The 21,243-nt window shown below is 40.4% G+C and overlaps 1 protein-coding gene across 1 annotated transcript in view; it reads left to right on the plus strand.

The window, feature by feature from the left end:
- Nucleotides 1-14,640: 14,640 nt before the first annotated feature.
- Nucleotides 14,641-21,243, plus strand: part of LOC104501786 (melanopsin-like) — a 24,119-nt gene continuing 17,516 nt past the window's right edge. Inside the window, exons 1-4 of the mRNA XM_010145660.1 lie at nucleotides 14,641-14,780; nucleotides 17,089-17,222; nucleotides 18,729-18,932; nucleotides 19,351-19,522. Of these exons, the coding sequence (XP_010143962.1) occupies nucleotides 14,647-14,780; nucleotides 17,089-17,222; nucleotides 18,729-18,932; nucleotides 19,351-19,522 (644 nt within the window). The 5' untranslated portion in view covers nucleotides 14,641-14,646. The remainder of the gene's footprint in view (nucleotides 14,781-17,088; nucleotides 17,223-18,728; nucleotides 18,933-19,350; nucleotides 19,523-21,243) is intronic.

Raw genomic sequence — 21,243 nt, forward strand, 5'->3', positions numbered from 1 at the left:
CCTCACTAAAAAGAAAAAAAAAAAAAAAAAAAAAAAAAAAAAAAGGCGGGCTGTTTGTGGTTTGGTTTGGTTTTGGTTTTGGTTTTAAGTCATCTTTTTGTACATGAAACAGTAGTGGTGCAGCCAGCCAGGCTGAATAATGGGATCGGTGGTTTGCTGGGGGCTAGTGCTGTGGTTCGATACACTCCGGAGCGGTCAGGGCTGGGAGCGGGTGAGAGCTGCTTTTTAAACCATGCTCCGCGGGCTGAGCCGCAGCTCGTCAGTCCTGCACAGCGGATGTGCGGAGGGAAGGGAGATGCTTTCGGCTGAGCACAAAAAGTACGTGCCAGGATAAAGGTTTCACAAAGTGGGAACTGGGCAGGGAGAGGGGAAGGGAGTGTTTCTCTCCTGCTTTGTTTTCTAAGGAAATTGCTTATGCTTTAGAAGAAGAAAATCTCATTGAAGTTGTTTTTATGTAAATGAATTTTTTGTGTGTGTGTGTGCAGCTGACTCAGCTCTCCTCAAAAGGAAAGTCATTTTCTTTGTGCTGTTTTCTTTAGATCTTTAGGATGGATCTGGAGTTTTGGGTGATGGAAAAACTGGTTGTGTGGGGTGATTGCTTATGATGGTACTCGTTACATCATCAAGATCTAGCTGATTAAACTTTATTGTGATCTGGTCAGTAATAGCAGGAAAATTACAATGAAAAAGGAAATATAAATGAAGTCCTAAAGCAGATTTTAGAGTTCTTATCTTTTTGTGGAACTGATTATTGTAAAGTGATCTAAATGAAGTGCTGTGGCTTTGTCTATTGTTTACATGTTTAGCCAGGTTTATTTGAAAACATTCCTAAAGAAAATATTATTTTGTTGTTCACTGCAAATTAGTTATGATGATTTGGGGCAGAAGACTGAGATAGGTTAGCAAACTAAATATGAAGATTTGTGTACCCTTGTCCTCTTACCCCCTTGTCCCTGTATACACCAACCTTATACCATTACAATGCTTTGTATAGGTTTTAGGATAGAATATTTACTCCTAAATATTTGGCATTTTGCCTGGACTAAATTTCATTAGCCAGCCCAGCCCTGGCATTCAAAGAAGTCTACCAAGATTATTTATTGTTTTTCCTAGTCTTAAGAGTGGAAAAGGTTATGGGAGAAACACTTCTTTATTGTGGTGGCTGTGTGAGTTACTTTTTGCTGTCAAACTTTCTCTAAAGTTTCCTAGGAAGTCCAATTTTTATTCCTTATCATTATATACTTGCCAAATTTTGAACTACAGCACATTCTGTATAATTTGTCATAAATTTAGCTATAGAAAAACACTCATATGTGCAAATACACTTTGGTAAGTTGATCAAGGGATTTAAAGTTGAAAATTTTTTTACATTGTTTGACTGCCTTCAGAGGTTGCAATTTATCCCCTCCGCTCCAGGGTTGTCCTGTACTGCCAGTGTGCTGGGGTGCCAGCCTGCAGAGGGCGTGACTGCTGAAGATGGTCCACTTAATCCAGCGGTCCTTGGCCAAGTAGAGTTTGAAGCAGAATTCATTGCACATGCCAGGCTGGGCCCAGAATAGAAATGTGTGTCTGCATATCATTGCAGGTGATTAGAGGAGGCTGATAACACTCCTGAAACACCAGAGCATGATAAAGCAATGTTATTAGATGAGATGATTCAGCCTTTGATATCAATGTACCCAAGAGTTTGTCAAAGTTACGCAAACATAACAGGAAACATGGAATTGCAAGGTGTTGGAGCTGCAACACGAACTGAGCTCTTCTGAACCCCGAAAAGTAGGAGATCTTAATATACTGGTGCAAGTGAATCAAAGGAGTCACTCACAATGAAGCTGAGGCAACCGTCAGGCTGACTTGCACAAGCTGATTGCGCTCTGCTAAAGCACTCCAGTATATGGCTGCTAGACACCTTTTATAAATTCTGTGATGAGGACCGTCACCCTGGAAAACACTGAAATAAAAAGATGTTCAAACTTCACATGCGGCTTTGGTAGATACTGGGACTGAGAGCGCACGTAGATAACTAACCAGTTGGAAATGCCTAATAACAGTTGGTAGTCAGTAGTTCAACATGTGACGTGACACATGCAGGACGCATGGCTTGGTTAAAGTACATGGACTTGGGTGCTCAGGGGCAGCCTGTTTCAGTGAGGTCTGAGCCTAGAGGCACCAGCTCTCCAGCTGAGAGCGGACCTGGGGAAATAGTACCTGCAGCTTTGTTTGACAGCATTTGCAAAGTTAAAACATACCCCAGTAGAAAGCCCAAGAAATAGGCAGATGGTCCTAGGCCCAAGAAATAGTGCAGACAGACAGAGCACTGTGAGAGGCTGCTGAGTTTAATGGAGGATGCAGACCGGGAGACTTGACTGCCAGGTGGGGATATGTGCCTGATGCCTATGGAAATGTGCTGGCTGCCATCAGCACAGCTGTGCTGCAAGAGAAATGACTGGCTAGACAAAACCAAATCCACACTAATTCGTGATGAAATGAACAACTTTTAAACCAGCTACAGCTAGTCTGGAGTTAATAGAGCAACCAGAAGGAGCTTGCTTTCTTTGTGCCATTAAGTTATCGATGCCTGAAAAACAACTTGATCTCAAGTGACGAGGAAATTTATTTGTTTTTTAATTATAAAAAGGACAAAGTACTTCTACTTTCTTCAGACAGTAACTCTAGTGATCAATAAATTACTTGCCTTTTTTTAGATAGGAAAATATGCTTAGTTTCTTATATACCTGGTATCTTTTGCTATGGTTTCTATACTGAAACTTGTGCTAATGTTCAAATAACATAGGTGACTAAACCTTCACCATCACAGAGAAAGAGCAAACGTGGCTTAGAAACATGCAGTGCTAGCCTCACCGCCCTTACTGACATCAAAGGTCCCTCACTCCATGGCACTGCAGTAGACAATTGCACCGAAGACGAGTGTTAGCAAGTGAAGGTTATCAGTCACAGCAGGAGCACCAGGGAGCTCCTGGATTAATGATGGTGCTTTGGAAAACTCTAAAGGTGCTGAGGTAGTAAGTGCCAGTCAGATACTCCTAAGAGAGCGGATGAGGGAAGTTGTCTCAAATGCTGAAGGGCTGCAAGATCTGCAGTGTTTGCAGTCCCTCCTCAACAGTGCAGCCTGATGGTATCCTGGATGGTGCTTGGAGGCCCTTAGGTATTTAATTTGCAATATAATTATTTTGTATTCAGCCATAATGACTGTACAAGAGCTATGAAATTGCTTTTCAACTCTGTTATTAGCTCAGTGTTTAATATTTGATCATAACAAAACTAACAGCAATAAACTACTGTTAAAGTTCATTATATCCGCAATTAATAGTAACTGTTTTCAATGGAGTCTTTACTGATGGAGAAATCTTAATTAGTATCTTTCTGATCACCACAGCTGTTGTGAGCAGATTGTCTCTTCGCCTGTTTTTCTGTGGAGAGAGGCTCTTTACTATGATGCTTTTCTGGAGTCAGGTGGACTGAGAAAGGCCTGATATGGGCTTAAATTTGGTATGAGCGTGACTTCAGACTCACACAATACTTTGTTAGACTTACTTTTGTTTGTTTTATGACATTCTCTGGCTTGCTTATATGCCTTTTAAAAATAAAGGCTCAGAAGGGGATAGTGGTTTTTTGTCTGAGATGAGAGGTAAGGCTCTGCAGAAAATATTTGTGGGGACTCCCTGAGGCTTTCTGTCTTGCACAGTAAAAGCAGGTTTCAACCTGACTGGCTTCTGGGTTTCTCTTTTAGTAAAATGGCATCTTCTTCTTAACTCAGAAAAAGAAGCTATCTTGAGCTGAGACCTTCTTTTCTGGTAGTTCATCGTACTTACAAGCTGATGTTGCAAAGACAATGCAGGAGTTGCTTCAAATGCACCCCAAACCTGGAGATTATTGTGAGGGTGAAAGGCAGATGATGTTTCCTAATACAGATGTGCTAAAGGGTTTGTTACCTTTTATACAGTCTCAAAAAGTGGTCTGCAGAATTAAAGCGAGACACCATATTAAAATAACTACTTCATCCCTATTTTCAGTGTTCTACACATGGCAGTGGAGAGAGAAAGGTTAAAGCTCCTTCAGTGCTACATTGAAATTGTCTCGAGCTTCTCCGGATCAAAGTAAAGGCACTTGTTTTTGTGTGAGATACTGTATCTTCCTCCGAGACGACCTCTACCATGAAATAATTCAGTTTTCCAAGAGAGAAAGAAGTTACATTTAATATACACGCTAATTCCCACTAAATGTGTTGAAGCATGGTCCATTATTTTAGTATTGGGAGTCTTTTGATTGGTGTCATTTCTCTCTAATTATGCCCATACTGCATTTCCTTATTAGCTCGTCAGTACTGCTTAAATCTTTCTCTGAAATAAGTCTTCAGTACTGCAGTAGCTCGTCAATCACAAATGGTCTTGCCAGTTTCACTTCTTCATTGGACATTGGTCTGTTTGTTCCGTAAGTGCTTCACCCTCCAGGAGACTAGAAGATCAATGATCTCCCTTCTGGATGAGAGTTTGTTTTACGCTAGTTCTGAAGTGTTAAGGAAGGTTGCACTACTGCCAAATGTTTTTGTTTGGCAATAAATATTTGCCTTTCACTGCAGAGGTGGTTCATCTTGAATATATCTCACCTGACAATTTCCTTTTCTTCTCTGTCATCTCCATTATCTCCGTTACCTGTGGTGCCTAGGTGCTTTATTCTGAACAGAATATTTAGAGTATCTAGTGGGAATCTATAGGACTAAAATGCATAGGCTGTTGGACTAAATAATGCTAAAGTGATTAGTTAAGTGATCCAGTTAAATTTTGTAAAATCAACCATAAAGTATTCCAAAGCCAGATTTTCATGATACTTAGGCATCTAAACACTGTGCACATAAACACTAAGGAGTATTTTCAACAGCACAGGAGAAGAGTAGGTGCACTACCACCAGTGCAGTCAATAGCTGTGAAGTGCCTAAAAACCTCTGGAAATCTGTCTTTTCATGCACGACTTAAAAGCCACAGTAGGAGAAACTGTTACAAATGGAGAATGTACTGCAGCCTTCCTGTCCAAGAAATACGGTCTCTATACAGATTACCTATTGCAGTTAGTCTGCAGTAGTGTCTGGGTGCAGAACACACATATACGTTCATTTGGATTTTGCTCTTTGCTCACAGTTCCTTGTGAAAGTACAAGAAATCAGGTAGGATGATTTTCAGTTTACTGAGATAGCATACCTGTCCTCAGGTAACAGAAATAATACTTCAATTTACTTATGGATTAAACCCGTATTTTTAACTGTGTGCTTTGGAGGGGTTTATTCCCTGGCATCATGGAGTAGTTTAGGTTGGAATAGTGGTTGTCAAGTCCCAGCTCCTGCTCCAAGCAGGGCTAACATTTTGAAATTCTCTGTGTGAAGATTGTGTCATCTCTCTGAGCCTCTGTTTCTGTGCCCCACCAATCTCATTGAAAACTTTGCCTGCTGCAGCTTGTCTCTGTTGCCTCTTGTCCATTCACTGTGCATCTCTGGGTAAAGCCTGGCTCTGCCTTCTGTGTACTTCCCTTTCATGCATAGAGGAATATTAAAGAGAAGCAAGCAGATATTACATGGGAATAATCCTCAGATTAGAGGAATTAGAGATTTCTTTGATCTAAACAAAACCTGAATGCTACGCTGTTCATATTAATATCACAAATGTGCTTGGAGTTAACAGATTGTAAAGTGCACTGCTGTATTCCCCATGGTCTTCCCCTAAAAGCGTCTGTTGCCAGACACTGTCAGGTGTAAGATATGGGAGTTGGTGGGCCTCTGATCTGACTACATTTCATACAATGTCATATTCCTGAACGTACATGATGGAATGATGGAAATGGCAGAAATGGCATCAAGAAGCTGGTGGGTTGTTTAAATTGCTCTCCACCACCACCCTACGGCCCTTGACTAAAATTGCTTGTTGAAATATGGTTGGTGAAGAATGTCTCTGGTTTCAGGCCTTCAGTTAAGAATATTTTCTGCAGAAGGAAAATCGGTTTGTTTATAAATAGCGAAATGTAGAGAGTGAGATGGATTCTTTGGTAAAACTGCAGTTCTTTAAGCTCAGCTAGTAAAAGCTGTAAATAAATTTTCACTGAAATCTGTTTAATAGAGGAAGTGCATTTCTGCTATTATCACTGCATTTTCTTCATCATTCACCACACTTCATCGTAGGTGACAGACTAGAAAAACAGAGAAGACAGACTAGAGCAGAGAATCCAGCAAGAACCAAGTGACCACACTGATGAAAAATACTAGCTTTATGTATTTTTAAAAGTAGCGTTAGAAAGACTATATAGGATCCGTGTAAGCTATTAACATCTTGCCTTAACTGGTTTATTGGGATGTGCTGTCATTTTGTAATGACCCTTTGAAAAGCTGATGTCAGCTGGTGCTTTTTCTTAAATTCACAATTCTTTAAAAATAATCATGGGATCATTTAATCGTGTAATCATGGGATCTGTTTAAAGCACAGGGCCCATGTCTCAGAGCAGTTTTCACACACAGATCTTCTGGAAGCAGCTGAGTGGGTCTCCCTGAACAGCAGAAAAAAAGCAGTCCAAAAAAAATATATCCAATGTCTACGGAAGATGCATAAAGCCAGAGGAGGCTGGTGAAGGATTCGCTCTCAGTTATCAACAGGAAGGAAGAAAATTATCCAATTTAAAAAATAAGCTGTCCGGAAGCCAGACTCTATGTCCAAGCTCTTTGAAACCTCAGGGCAGGATGTTACATACACTGGCAGAGATCAGAATTTCAAAATATGTTGTCAACATTTGTGGAAAAGCAAAGAGGTTTCTTTGTGTACTCCTGTTAAAACCAGTAACATGTGAGCATCACCCGACAGTTGTGGTCACCGCTGCTCGGCCTGAAGCCTGGGGCTGCAGGAGAAGGAGAGGGCTTGGTCTGGCCAGGCAATGGGTGCTGCAGCACTCTGTTGCCATCAGCTAACAGTGGCAGCCCATGAAATTGCTTTTGATACATGATGGGCAGGGTGGAGCGGGAGCATCCTGGTCAGAGGCATCCTTGACTGGTGGAATGGGAGCAGCAGTCTTCTGGCAGCCTCAGATGAGGAAAACAGACCAGGACGACCTCCAGGAGCTCAAAGGAGGCAGAGAGGGCAGAGCATCTCAGGTGAAGATCCCATGTTATGCCAGTGTTACAGCAACCACGAGTTCAGAGCGCTCTTCCCACCAATGGCAAATGTAGAATAAAGGAATTTCTTTTTTTTGGTGAACTTTGTGTGATTATTAAAGAGCTGCAGTTAGCAGTAAGATGCTTAGAGGGAGAAAAATAGACTATGAATGTATTATACAAAATAAGATAAAACCTTAAATATTTGCTATAGCATATAAATGACTTCTCTCTGAAGACTGCAAAATTTCTTATAGTGAAGGAAGTAAATCCAGTATCATGTTTTGACTACACATGCTTTTCTTTAACATGATCTAATGCTCTCAAAAGATATATCCTGAGATTTCTGCCTACTGTTTTGTTGTTGCACTGTGCTAACAGCCATCTGTTCCCTCATGGCCGAACAAATATGCACTGAACTGTAATAGTCCAATGCAGTGTTAGCATTGATTAGCTTAGTCCAGCATGCTGCCTGCCTAAGCATGCATAGCTTGTGCTGGAATTTGAGGTGCATTTGGACACAGCATCAGATAATTTTAAAGGTATTTATGACCAAGGGGACAATATGGTGAGTGTCTTGGGGAGTCATGTTAAGGAACTGGCTGTGCTGGCATGCAAGCCTCTGAGAGGTGAGATGGGGAAGACAGACGGAGCCCTCAGCTCAACGGAGTATTAACAGCTTCTGGTAGTGGGCTTTTATTTGCTTGTTTTTCAAAACACTTGAGTCATGGTTGAATTTGTTTCTTTTAGGTTTTGCACTCTCAAGGTTAGATTCGGATGCATTCAAAAAGAACAAAATGTTTCCATAGAGGAAAACGTTGTGAAGACCTGGTTAATGCTACCTGTCTCGATTATACAAGTACACCAGTACTGGAACAGAAATGCCCTCAGAAAACCTTTGGTATCAGGCCTTTGGTATCTTGCTTTAAAACTTTCAGGGCTTGGAATAAAAATCCATTGCCTCAAGCTTTGATTATAGCAACTCAGATTAAGGCAGGGAGAAAAACGTGCTAGGTACTTGCCAGTGCTTCCCCACAAAAACAAGGGAGCGAGTGACACAGCGTTCTTCCGAAGGCTAGTTGTGCAGACACGTTCAGTAATCTGTAAAACCTAGAGTAAGCCATCACGTTTGCTAACCCCTGCCCAAGCACTGCAGATAGTGCTTGAGAGGAACAAAAGCCAGCTTTTTTTCCAATTGGGCTGATTTTTTGTTGTTGTTGGGCTTTTTGGTTTTTTGTGGTGTGGCTGAGGATGTACAGAGAAAGGAATATCCACATACTTTCCAGGATAGACTTTATATTTTAAGGTTCTTCTAGTCAGTCTCCAGAGAGACAAAAATATGCCCTTAGATGATAGCTTTGTGAAAAGCAGATAGATATTTTCACTTTTTTTTTCACTTTTATTGCTTACCTTTGCTGATTATTCTCGTGTGAACCATTTTTACATCATGTCTTACTAACTAGAAAACGTATGAATTATTAATACCCCTTGCTTACCTTGACTCATAAGGCTGGATATGCAGACATGTGAGTTTGCCTCGTTTGTTGAGTATCTGAGTGGTTTGGTCATGTGATATGGAGAACTCAATCAGGTTTTGATGGTTTTCTCTTGATGGTTTTTTTGAGATTTTTCTACCTCCCCAGCTATCTGCCATTAGATTGCTTCCAACCATGAGAAGAAGTTAAAGCACAGGTATCAAGGGCCTGAAACAAAACATCTTGTCAAAGCAGGAGCTGTGCTAAACATTAGATTTTAAGGACACATACTATAAATGAGTCTTGAAATAAAATATTAAATGCTTTTTTTCAACTGGCTGTTCATTTCAGTAACAGCCCAGAAGCACTTGCTGGAACGGAATTAACTAGACACGTATTTTACTACAGAAAAAATCTCAAGGTTTTTCCACAAACTTATGACCAGTCTGGATAAATACCTGCCTAGATCTGGAGCAGATACCTGAATTTGGTACCTGGCTGCTTTTGCTGTTTGTCCTGTTCTACACAGCACTGGCAGTTCCTGTCCTTGTTTGTCCCTTTTTGATGAACTGCATCAAATTCACAGTTGTTTGCTAAACCAATTGTCGTCTTGATTAAATGCACACTATAAACGTATGTTTGAGTGCTCCTGGCTTTGGCGCATCAAGTGGTTGAAATGACCTGTCATCCAGAGACTCATAAGAAAAGTAACTTTCCCACATGCGGATGATCACGGTTTGATTTAACTTTCTGAGGACTGAATTAGTCTGTGCTTAGTTTCTGGCGTTGTAATGCAGTACCGTTAACCAGAACAAGCCAAGCTGTTCTTCTGGTTTTGCTTCTGGTTTAATACCTAAAGTACTAACAATATTTTCCACATGTATTCTTTTTAAATACATCATATTCTGAAAAATAGTTGACCATCACTCGCTCTACTATAGTCACCTCATAGTAACAGTCTTCTATTCGCTGATTCAAGACTTTCTACATACAAAATAATCATTAAGCCACAAATTTTGTCATCATCTCAAACCAGATGGTGCTTCATACTGAAATTACTTCTTACTTTGACCATCAGTGAAATTACAAGGGACTTGGCAAGCACAGCCTGTTAGCTGGCACACAAGGATTGCTCTTATCTTATTAAACCTAAGTATTGTGTACTATTTTTCTTTAGAAGATTTCTTTTAAATTTCCAAGCATAACTGTGTAGACTTCAGGTTTTTGTACAGTAAAATCAAACTTCCTCATTGTGAACCCATGTGGCAGGTCAGGACAGGGAGGCTGCATTATTAATTCACTCCCTTGTTAGTGGACATTAATCCCCCATGTAAGCAAGCCCTTACTTAAGCTCCTTTCAGTGTAAATTGTTTCTGCAGTATGAGCTTGCATCCATGACCAATATCAGAGCATAAATAAAGCTTTAGATACTCTTATATCCACCTAATGCCAATCATGCAATCATTTCTTGATTCAGTCCATTATTTTCTATCCCTACCTGTTGAAGGGAACTTACCCTTCTCCTTCTTCTTAACCACAATTTTTTGTCTTCTGTATTGCAGTCTTCATTAATCTCACAGTTGGTGTGCAGAAACAGATGGCTTTAATTATTTGGACATTGTTTTATCACTAAAAATCAGATTTCAAAAGCATTCACAGGATGACTTTCCTCATCTGTTAAGCTTTCTATCTTTATTTTGGAAAAAAATAGACCAAGCTTATTTTTATATCTGGTGCCTTTTTCCTTTACCAGCTAGCTGAGAGACAGATGTTAATTGTCTATCCTCCACTGGCCTGCAGATCTGTCGGTTACCCTGCCCTCCAGGGGAGGAAAGCCCTCCACGCAGCCACACAGGTGACAGCGTTCTAATGTTGTAGTCACATCACCTATAAGGGTAAGGCCACATCACAATTTATGAGAGTTGTCAGGTCCAACATCTTGTAGAGTCAAAACACAAGTGATTGTAGCATTAATTTAGAAGGAGCTTAACAAAGCAAGTACGGGGTAGGGAAGCACACCAGAAGCTGGCCCTGCTGCAATCTTTATGTTTCTATTTGTATTTTTGAGTGGAACGATCAGGTCATTCTGCACCATTTTTTCACTTAGTTAAATGGACGTGTCTTCAGCAGAGTGCTTGGGATTCTGTCCTAGGACCACAAACAGAGGGAGGCAAAGCCAGCCTGGGGGAATAATGGACAGGTGAACACATCTCACACGAGCACCTTAAAACTCGCTTCACCCACTAAAGATGCAATATATTGGTTGATTAAAATGTAATGCCTGCCTTCATTATCTTTACATTAAATCACATCATTAAAGAGAAGGAGCAAGACTGTAGCCTATACAGAACAGGCTTTTCATTCTACATTACGTGGCGATACTGAGAACCCGTAAAAAAAATTATTGAGCTATATGTGCTGAATCCAGGGCAACACGCATTACCATGGCAGTGTGAAACGGCTGAAGCTGGGGGAGCGTCTCTTAGCATGTCTTTTAACTTTGTCAGTTTTCTGATTGCATTCTCAAGGGGCCTAAGTCCACTTGTAAAAAAATGGAACTGAATAGCCTGAAGTGTAACTGCACAGTGTACTCTAGTGGTTAGAATGGTGGCATGAGTCAGATCCAAACCGAAAGCTTTGCTAAGTCTGAAAGGCAGGACCCTTCCACTAGTATAAACGGATTTTTTGCTGATTCATACTAGGTGTCATTGACCACACATCATTTTGGTACTAAAAGAAACTAATATAGACATAACCCAGTAAGACACAACAGTGACTAAAGCAAATGCAATCTGTTGTACTTAGCTGCTCTCCTGCTTACCAAGTCATCTGAAAAGATTTGTAGTAGTTATGTGGGTTTTCTTGGGTTAGAAAGAATCACAGCAACTTGAAATATTCTCCTGTAGTTTAATTTTACTCTTATTACTTGGAAGAAACTAAAAATACCAAAAAAAGAAAAAAAATGCATAGAGTAGTAACAGCTTTTGAGAATATCAACAAAAAAAACCAGCTTGTCAATAGAGCTTGTCATCAAGCTTAGAATTTTTTACATATATCTAGTCCTCATCTTCATACAGTAAAATATTTACATTGGCAAGTATTTAGCTCATTAATCAAAATCATTACCAAAAAGGCCAGCTTATCAGAGGTGATACTGTATGATACTGATGGTTTGTCTCCCATTGGGTGTTTTTCTGTAACCAAGGAAAACAGTATTTGTTCAATAGAGTAGATTTTAAATTCTTAACCTTAAGAGTACTTAAATCTTTATTCTTAAAGTTTTCTATTGTGAAATTACGTCAAATTAGTGAAATAATTTATGTGACTAAAGTGAATTATAAATTCCCTTTGATTAGCTTGCAGGTATTTGTACTGTTTTAGCTTATTTTATTCATAAAGATAGTTTAATGGAATTACTTTTTGTCAAAGCTGATGTTTTCTGTTGAAATATATAGACACACACAGATATGCACATTTATCTTCTTGGATCGAAATTTAAATGTTGCAAATGATTTTGTCTTTATCAGCTTGACACATTTCATTCAACTGGATGCCTGCCACATCCTGCTGTCTCAGGGTAACACCGACAGAGTAAGTAGCCGTCTTTTTATTCAGATCTTAAAGCTGTTCTTACTGCTACTAACATTGCAAAAAAAAGTGGCCATGGTATTTTATGGACTCCCCTGAAGGCAAGATCCTTTCTCCAAAGCCTGTGTAATCTAAACATCCCTCACTTCAGCATCACGCTAAGATTGCAGGCTCTGTATATTCCCTGCTATTTATTACCTTCCAAATTCCAGTCTCTAAGCATCAATAGTTTATATTTCATCCAGTATGGCCAGCAAACTGTGACCCAAGTTTACAAATGTGTCACATGAGACATTTCTCGGCTTTTGACACAGCTCGCCACTCATAACTCAGTAAATGAGGTTAAAATGTCCAAGTCAGTTTCTCTTCAGCAGAGAGATGAGGTGAGACACCTTTGGGTGTGAAATTCAGAGTCCATTTCTCAAATGAGTTTCTGCAACCGTGAGTTCCTGTATGGTGAACTAAAGCATAATGTATACGACAGGCAAGCCCTGCTTGCCCGGAGTTGCCACATCTCTATAACGCTCCTCTATATATAATAACATCTATGTAATAACATAGGGATAAATCCAGAGCACGTCTAACAGATAAGCTGGAAAGGAAGACAAAAGGATACTTTTCCTTTCTCCCCAGTTTAGCCGCTTTAGTATGCATTGCCAGAGATGAGGCAGGGTTCTCATTTACTGCACACAGGCTACTAAGAAGATTAAGTTTGAGGGAAGAGGAAAGGAGTTTAACCTTGTTAATGTGCGTGCCTAGGCAGCCCTGCTTTGAACGCACAGCGCTGTCTGTGCCTGATGCCAGCAAACAGCCATGACTGCGCCTCCTTGCTAGGCCACCTCTGTGTGTGCTGCCTGCTCTTATGCTACCTCTCACACCTTCTTCAAGGGTAAATGCTACATCGGGTGACTTTTTTTCTTGCTGCCTAATTGCCAGGAATAGCAGCGACAGTTCTCTGGTTCAGCTGGCACCAGCAGTGCTCTTTTTCATTTCTTCCTATTTTTACAGTGACGTTATTCTTTGATGAAGTGTCATATTTGCAGTAGCTGTCATATTGTGACCACTGAGAAGGCTTTGAAAGCAGCTTTCTGCTTTGAAGCCATAGCTCTTGTACCATTTACCACATTGCTGTGGTGCTAGAAGCTTTGCTGTCAGTGTTCGTGCTCCAGACCTGCTGTTCTGCAGATACTCGGCACGTGCTGTGCATCTCACCAGGTGCTCTCTACCACCAAACGCAATCTGCCCCAGAGAGTATCCCCAGTGAAACTGCACAGTTGAGGGATGATGCTCATAGCTAGAACTGTCATACAAGGAGAGCCACAGTGTGTGCAATTAGATGAGTGAAGTGTAATACAAGGCAGAGGAGAGAAGCAGCAGTACGGGAGATTAGGAGCTAGCAACAGGGGGAAAAAAAGCTATTCTCAGCATTTTCAAATGGCCACTCAAATACTACCAGGGGGGTGATAGTTATCATCTTGAACCTATTCTGTCACCCAGCTCCACTCCCGCAGGCCAAAATTAGCCTTGTCCCATACCCTGCATGTGGGTGAGCTGAACAGCAGCAAAACATGGTGATGTGGAGCAGGTCCTCATCTGTGACAAGGTGCCTTACCTTTGACTAAGCTGTCCAGACCTGACTGCATGTGTGAGTGCTCTGTGGCTTTGCTGCTTTTGACTCGGTAAATAAGAATCCCCATCAGGCAATTCAGACTCTTCCTGTTGACAATGCTAATGAGAGCCAAGGGGATTAGCTGCAGGCTGCCAGTGATAAATCTGAATTAGTTTTTTTCTTTTAAAAATACATAGGCACTTGATAGGGTTTTATTCATGTGGTGGAGATGAAGGATGGTGAAAGAGGTGTCAAGGCTATTTAATGTGTTTGTGCTTACACAGGCGATGCTACTGCTGCTGTTTTACCTCTGTTCTCCCACCTTTTCCAAGGGGAATTCCCAGATTTTGTGGCACTGTAAGTTAGTGGATAGGGAGCTTGGGGAGAGACAGGGGATTTAATGTTTGCAAGTGTGGGATTTTATATCAGTGCTGCTAATAAAAACATAGTATGATGAACTAAAGTCTGTGTTGTCAGCTAGCTCTGTGCCACGAAATATGGCAGTTACCCAGAGCAGGTTTTATGGTAGCACATCTTTGCCTTTTTCACATCGTCATCGTAACTTCTTTAGTATTTTTTTCCAGCCTGTTTTCCCTTTTGTTATTTTTTTTTAATATGAATGTGTACTCTTAAAATAATGAAGGCTACTTGAGGGTAACTTGATTACATGGTATGTAAAAAGAGCTCAGAGGTGGGTATTTGATTTGCATGACCTGTGGAAGTGAATGCTCTGCCTTGCTTCAACAGGCTGAGCGTGTGTCTCCTGGATAAGTATCCTAAATAGGCTAAGCTTTCCTTTTCCTCTGTTTTCCATTCAGGGTTTGAACATGGGCACCCAGCCACATGCTATAATCAAGGCAGAGATCCCCGACAACGTTCTTTACACTGTAGGAACATGTGTGCTCATTATTGGCTCCATTGGCATGATTGGAAACCTCCTAGTTCTCTATGCGTTTTACAGGTACAAAAATTCTTTTTATGGTTAGTCTGACCAGCCTTGAGGTTCATGTGTGCCTGCATGCAGATGTTCCACATTAGTTCCCTCTTGGATTAAAACTCCAAGCAAAGACTGATGGCAACAAACTGGGCAGGGAAAGGCAACACCTCCACACACACACATCCACACACATCGCTGATAACCTCAGTGTAAATTTTAAGGAATCAAAGAAAATGAGATAATAAATACTTTGTTCTATAAACAATTCCAGTTGAAAGTTCAAAGAAGTGTTTAATACTTTTAATGATAGAAACCACAGTCTCCGTGTTGCAGACTTCTTCACTCGCTCTGTAGAATTTGCAGAAATACTTGACAAAAACTGATGGTCTTCCCAGCAGTCCAAATGTCCTGGAAGGACCAAGAAAGCAACGTGCTAGATGAAATAAGCTCAGGCCATCACTGTGTTCCCTGTGTCAAGCAGATCATAGGTTTTCTGTCCTTTTATGCACTTGCTTGACTTCTGACAGTGTAACAGACAGCTGAAGCTACTGCAGCTAGAGTATGCAAAAATCTCATGGAAAAAATGAAGAGCCTTCTGCCCCACACTGGATGATGCTGGATTTCAAAATCCTTGCTTGCTGCTTGCTGTCATCATGCGTGTTGATGCAGAGAGGGTTTACAATGCTAGAAACACCAGTGGGGTTATGAACCAAGCATTGGTTTCCTATTCTTAAATGTTTAAGACAAATAAATTAGTGTAGTTATTTTGAATACCTGTGTTTTTATATGAGATAGAGGAGAAATTTAACTTCCTGCAATGCCCTTTGAAACGCAGCACAAGCTCTCAATTTTCCTTGGAATTTGTTTGTGTCAGCTGGTGTACTAAAAGCATTACATTGTCAAAGCAGGAAAAGCTCCATAGGCAGATGAACATTTGCAAAGTGTGAACTCTGCACCTTCCCTCACTCAGTTGTTGCAGGCAGTTATGATACCCCAGATTTTGTTAGAATTGAAGCAGCATCAAGATGTCTTTCTCAATCTCTTTTTCAGTATTTCTTTACCAGCAGGAGGAAAGAAGTTCATGTTAGAGGCAAATACTGATATTTTAAAGCACATCAGAAAGGCCTCAGTCCAACTTCCTACACTGAAGGAGACATTTGGGAGAAAAGAAACAATTATTTCAAAATGTTGAGAATTACTGCCTGCAGGCTGTAAGAATACAGCTATTTACAAAGTCCTGCATCCTCCCTATGTCTCACAGAGTGTGCCAAGCCACCTATTTCTATTATATGTACCCAACACTGTGAAAAGTCTTGAATTCAAACTAGGTATCAAAGGTATCAAAAATCTTTACTTCACTATGCAACCAATACAGTGGTTCTTGTTGAGGGACTACTAGCTCAGCATTACACCTTCTCAGTATCCCTCAAAAGTGCCAGTTTTAAGGTAGGTTTGGGTGAGCTAAACTCACAAATTAATTCAACTTTCCTAGTGAGATATAATGTTTGATCAGAGCAACAAGGGCATATTCAGCCAAATACCACCAAGTAAAAGTGAGATGTTCTTTATCATGTTACCACTACCTTTATTCCTCTTAGCCAGAGTGGAGGGTAATCATGATTACCAGCCGAAAGTTTCCAAGGTGGTTGTAAATCCAGATATCTCTGAGAAGTGAGACCACCTGAGGTGGTGAGAAGTGGGGAAAGAACATGGAAGTGATGTTTGTTTTCTTTGGAAAAACTTTTCTTGCAGACTGGCTGCTGCTTTCACACTCCTTGTTGTGGCATTTAATGTTGCCTGGTCAGCTGCCATTGAGAGTTTTATTGTCTTTTATGAGATATATATGAAGGAAAGTATATTTTTCAAATCTCTGTGCATGCTGTCCCTGTGCTGTTGCACTTTGCAAAGGGTTGTTTAGTTAGTGGTAACGTGGTGACCCTCCAGGTCAGCAGCTTTTAAAAATTCACCAAAAGCAGGTCCTTTGTCTCTGTAGCTTGCTTCAGATCCCAGTCTGGTGCAAAGCAGGACACGCTCAATGTTACTGCACTTGCAGGGAACTGCTCTTTTCCTAAACAAGTACATATTTTTCAAGACAGCTGTAATTCTCAGTTTGAAGAGGAAAAAAATCTATTTTATCTTCCCCGCTATTGTCAGTCACCATTTTGAAAAGGCTGTCTGTAGCTGCAGTAACGGACTGATGATTAACAATCGATTGACTGTAAGTAGCCATCACTTCCAACCTGGATAGAATTTGTTTATGCTAGTAAGCGAAGTTATAAAGTTAACTGTTCACTTTGTCTATTTAAAATCACGTATTTCTCATGTTTTTAAGCAACAAGAAGTTGAGGACACCCCAAAACTACTTTATAATGAATTTGGCAGTGAGCGACTTCCTGATGTCAGCTTCTCAGGCACCTGTGTGCTTTATCAACAGCTTGCACAGAAAGTGGATACTTGGAGACATAGGTACTTTTCTACACTAATTCATACCTCAGCCGCTCTACAAAATCTGAAGCATATCTTAGCCATAACAATCTTGGCTTGTTCTGTGGAGACAGCAGCACAAGGGTCTTGAGTGACAACCCCAGTTCTTGACATCATCAGTCAGTATGATGGCAAGTGTTTTGTATTATAGGTTTGATTCTTTCATCTTACTTATTTTGGAAAGAAAGAAGTCAACATCACATATAATAATGTTACCCTTTAGCTTGTAAGGGCAGATGCTGTGGTTGAAGATTGGTAGAAACATTTTATTAGGTCATAAATATTTTCTTCTGTATTAGTTTAAGAGGAAGTTAATATTTTTATTTAGATATCTATTATCATGCTTCTGGGAATCTCACATTTAATTAAGAGATTTAAATAATGATAGCCATTTGAGGACTCTGCAAATTTAAGCTCCTTTCTTTCCAACTGCAAGAAAGAAAAGGTGATGGATGCTCAGATTATAGCTGTAATGTGCTGTTCCTCAGAAGGCTCGATGCTCTGCCTGGTAATATTCATCACATCACTGGGTGAAAATTTGAACCAAGTAGTGGCTGTGTATTGGTGGTGGAAGCCAAGAGACCACATATTATTTAGTAGCAGAGAAGGGGATCCTCTTCCTTTTGAGATGTTTTCAGTCTTGCTCATCCCCTTAGATAAAATCAGTGTAAATGATCATGCTGCCGCAAATGAAGCAGTTGATTTGAGTTGAGTGGGATTTGTTCCTTAATTGCAGGCTACTTTTAATAAAGACTTTAAAAAGTTGTATCTTAAGGTTGAATCTGATATTTCAACTGCCTTCCATTCCAGTGGGCTGTGGTCTACAACCACATGAGGTGATGCAAGATCTCAGAAAATGACTGATCATTCAATATGGGTTTTTGGATCAAATTAGAGACATTGTAACTCCAAGTTTTCATCTGCTAATGCAATATTTGAATGCAGAGGGGGGAGAAAAAACAGTTTCATGTAAAAATGATTTGGTTTTTTTTTTTTTTAAGTGCTGCTATTAAATATAGGAGCTGGAGATGTATTTTACAGTTCGTCCTTTAGCCATCAAATTTAAACCACTTCTGTGTTTTTAAGCCACATAAACCAGAGCCATTTTTTGAATCATCCATCTGTCTTTAGTAGACAGATGTCCACTGCAGCCTGTTAAGATCAATATATTGGGCAGCAGTCCAGGAAAATGTAACTTTAATTAGATTGGATTATCTTTGAGGCAGTTTTCCATTGACAAAAGGTTCCCGGTTGGAGCCTGCAGTGGAGACCAGGACTTATTAAATACATACATTTGTATTTTATTAATGTTTGTGGGTTTTCTATCAAACATTTATTAACTATGAAATTGTAAGGCTAAGAAAATTCTCGTAATGGGAGAGAAGTCCTGAGCCAGGAAAAAAAATAGTAGGTTTATCACATCAGGCTCTGAGAGAAAACATGTGTCTGTTTTAAAAAAAATCTCTGACATGACATTTTCTGCTTCAGGCTGTGACTTGTATGCTTTCTGTGGGGCACTTTTCGGGATAACCTCAATGATGACTTTATTAGCTATTTCTGTTGACCGCTACCTTGTGATCACTAAGCCCCTGCGATCCATACAGTGGACTTCAAAGACACGCTCCATGCAGATCATCGCCGTCGTATGGCTGTACTCGCTGGGATGGAGCGTGGCTCCTCTCCTTGGATGGAGTATGTTGACTCCTCTCTATCTCTTCTAGCATTCCCTATGTGGTCTGTTTTAGCCTTGCTCAGGGTGTGAAAAAATGAGGTTTTGGCTAAGTTCTCAGGTGAGTGTCTAGCCACCACCTGATGGTTTGTTGTCATACTGTGTATCTGCACCTATTGCAGTGCAGATACCTTCCCTCCCCTGCACCCTCAAGCAGAACAAATTGCAGATGGCGTATGAGGTGCATCTGAGACTCTGGCAGTCACAGCCTCCTCTCCACGCATGTGCTCACATTCTCAGACCACACGTATAGTGCAGCCTGCAGAGCTCTTAAAGACTATGTGTACAGTAGGGGGGTTGTTTTAAGTGCTCAGTTGTTGGATCAGCAGCTGTGCAAGATTTGGGCGTATGTGTGAATAATGTATTCCATGTATTTCTTAGGTTCCTATGTACCTGAGGGCTTGATGATATCCTGTACGTGGGACTATGTAACCTACTCCCCTGCAAACAGAAGTTACACCATGATTTTATGTTGCTGTGTGTTTTTTATTCCCCTGATAATAATATTTCATTGCTACTTATTCATGTTTCTGGCCATAAGACGTACTGGCAGGTAAGCAATGTAGCTGAAATGAGTAAGTCTCCCTTTTCTTGTATTAGAAGACTTTCTCAATTTCTTTAACTGCAGAAAAATCTGAATCAAAAAATTAATCTGAATTGAAATTGGAAATAAAGTGACAGATCATTGACAGCTAACAGTAAATGAAGAAATATTTTTTGCCAATGTAAAAACTGGAAAACCCGGTGTACGTATTTTAGAGTAGGAAAAGAAGTCTCTGGGGGTTCTAATCTTGTCCCAGAGTGTGGTAATTAATAATACATCAGATAATTTGGTAGTTTGAATTATCCGTATTTCAGATTTGCAATACAAGAAACATGGACCTTGTGCATTCCAGCCCAGTTTTCAGTCTCAAGGGATGATAAATAGCGCGTAGCGATGGGGACATCACCTGCCCTTGAGCTGCTCTGTAAACATAACAGTCCTCATATTTTTCAACAGTTTCATTTAAGGCAAGAACCCCAGAAAACCTTGTGGTGCATTCAAGCATCACAGCTGTAAGCACAACATCGGGCTATGCCTGTTGGGACGCATTCAGGTTTTTTCCCAAATTCTTGGTTTGTATTTGAAATTAAAAATCAGCAGGGTGTCGGATATGTAAAGTAACTTTATTCTGACAGTTATTTTTCTCTTAATAAGCACATGACTTATCTTTGGTCTGATCCAGCACCAGCTGGAGTTGTAAGTCCTTGTCGCTGCTCTCAGTGTCATCAGCTCTGACAGCTTTTCTCCACACCTATGTTCACACGTTTGTAGAAGTCATTTGGCTTCACAAGGCTTAATTCCACTTTCACAAGCATGTTTAGCTGCATGCCTAAATCAAAGTACTTACTGAACTCTGGTTTTGGCCTTGGTCTTGGTTCATGCTCTGTTTTGAGTATGTATATTTGATACCAAGTGAAGGAGCAAAGAATGCATCCTTAAAACAATGGTACACTGTGGCCACAAGATTTTTCTATGCTTTTCGCTCGCTAATACTGTAAACTCACTTTATAGGTATGTTCACAGTGCACTAGAGACAGTTTGTAACTCTTACTGTCTTCAGCCTGAAATATATCTTCATTCAACACCACCCATACGTGAAAATCATTATTTCTATGCTAAACTATATAAAATGCTAAACAATATAAAAACGTTTTTTTGAGAGTGTGGGGTGTTTGACTGTTGTGAGAAGAGAATTTGATGACATGTTTTCTGGTAAAAATATTAAGACTGCCTATTGTACTCGCCCCTGAAAATACTCTTCTCGGGTGAATAAATCTGCAGGAAAGTAAAAATGCCTCCGTAAGCATTTGGGGCCAGGTTCCTCAGAGTAGTCAGGATACTCCAGCACATATTACCTTGTGAGCTGGAATTTCTGCAAGCTGTTCCTCCCTTGAAAAAGAAAAGCCATACAATTTGATTTTTGCATCCAGCTGCATTAATTAGTATCAATTTCTCCACCCTCCCAACCTGAAACCCTCCTTGTATTAGGAAAAGGACACAACAGTCCTGTCCTGTAGTCCCAGGGGTTCTTCTAGCTCAGTCCCACAGGCAAACAAAGCTCAGGCAAAATGCCTGGCACCATTTTACTGCATTCATTACCTTCTAGAAGTTTTAAATATCAGAGGACAAAAGAAGAGGTAGAGCTGGGAAAGATGAAATCGGCTTCATTTTGCATATTGCTGAGAACATATTAGAGACATTGCACCTCTCTTTTTCACCTTCCTGCTGGC

Source organism: Buceros rhinoceros, unplaced genomic scaffold (assembly GCF_000710305.1).
Source record: "Buceros rhinoceros silvestris isolate BGI_N320 unplaced genomic scaffold, ASM71030v1 scaffold4061, whole genome shotgun sequence".
NCBI classification, from domain to species: domain Eukaryota; kingdom Metazoa; phylum Chordata; class Aves; order Bucerotiformes; family Bucerotidae; genus Buceros; species Buceros rhinoceros.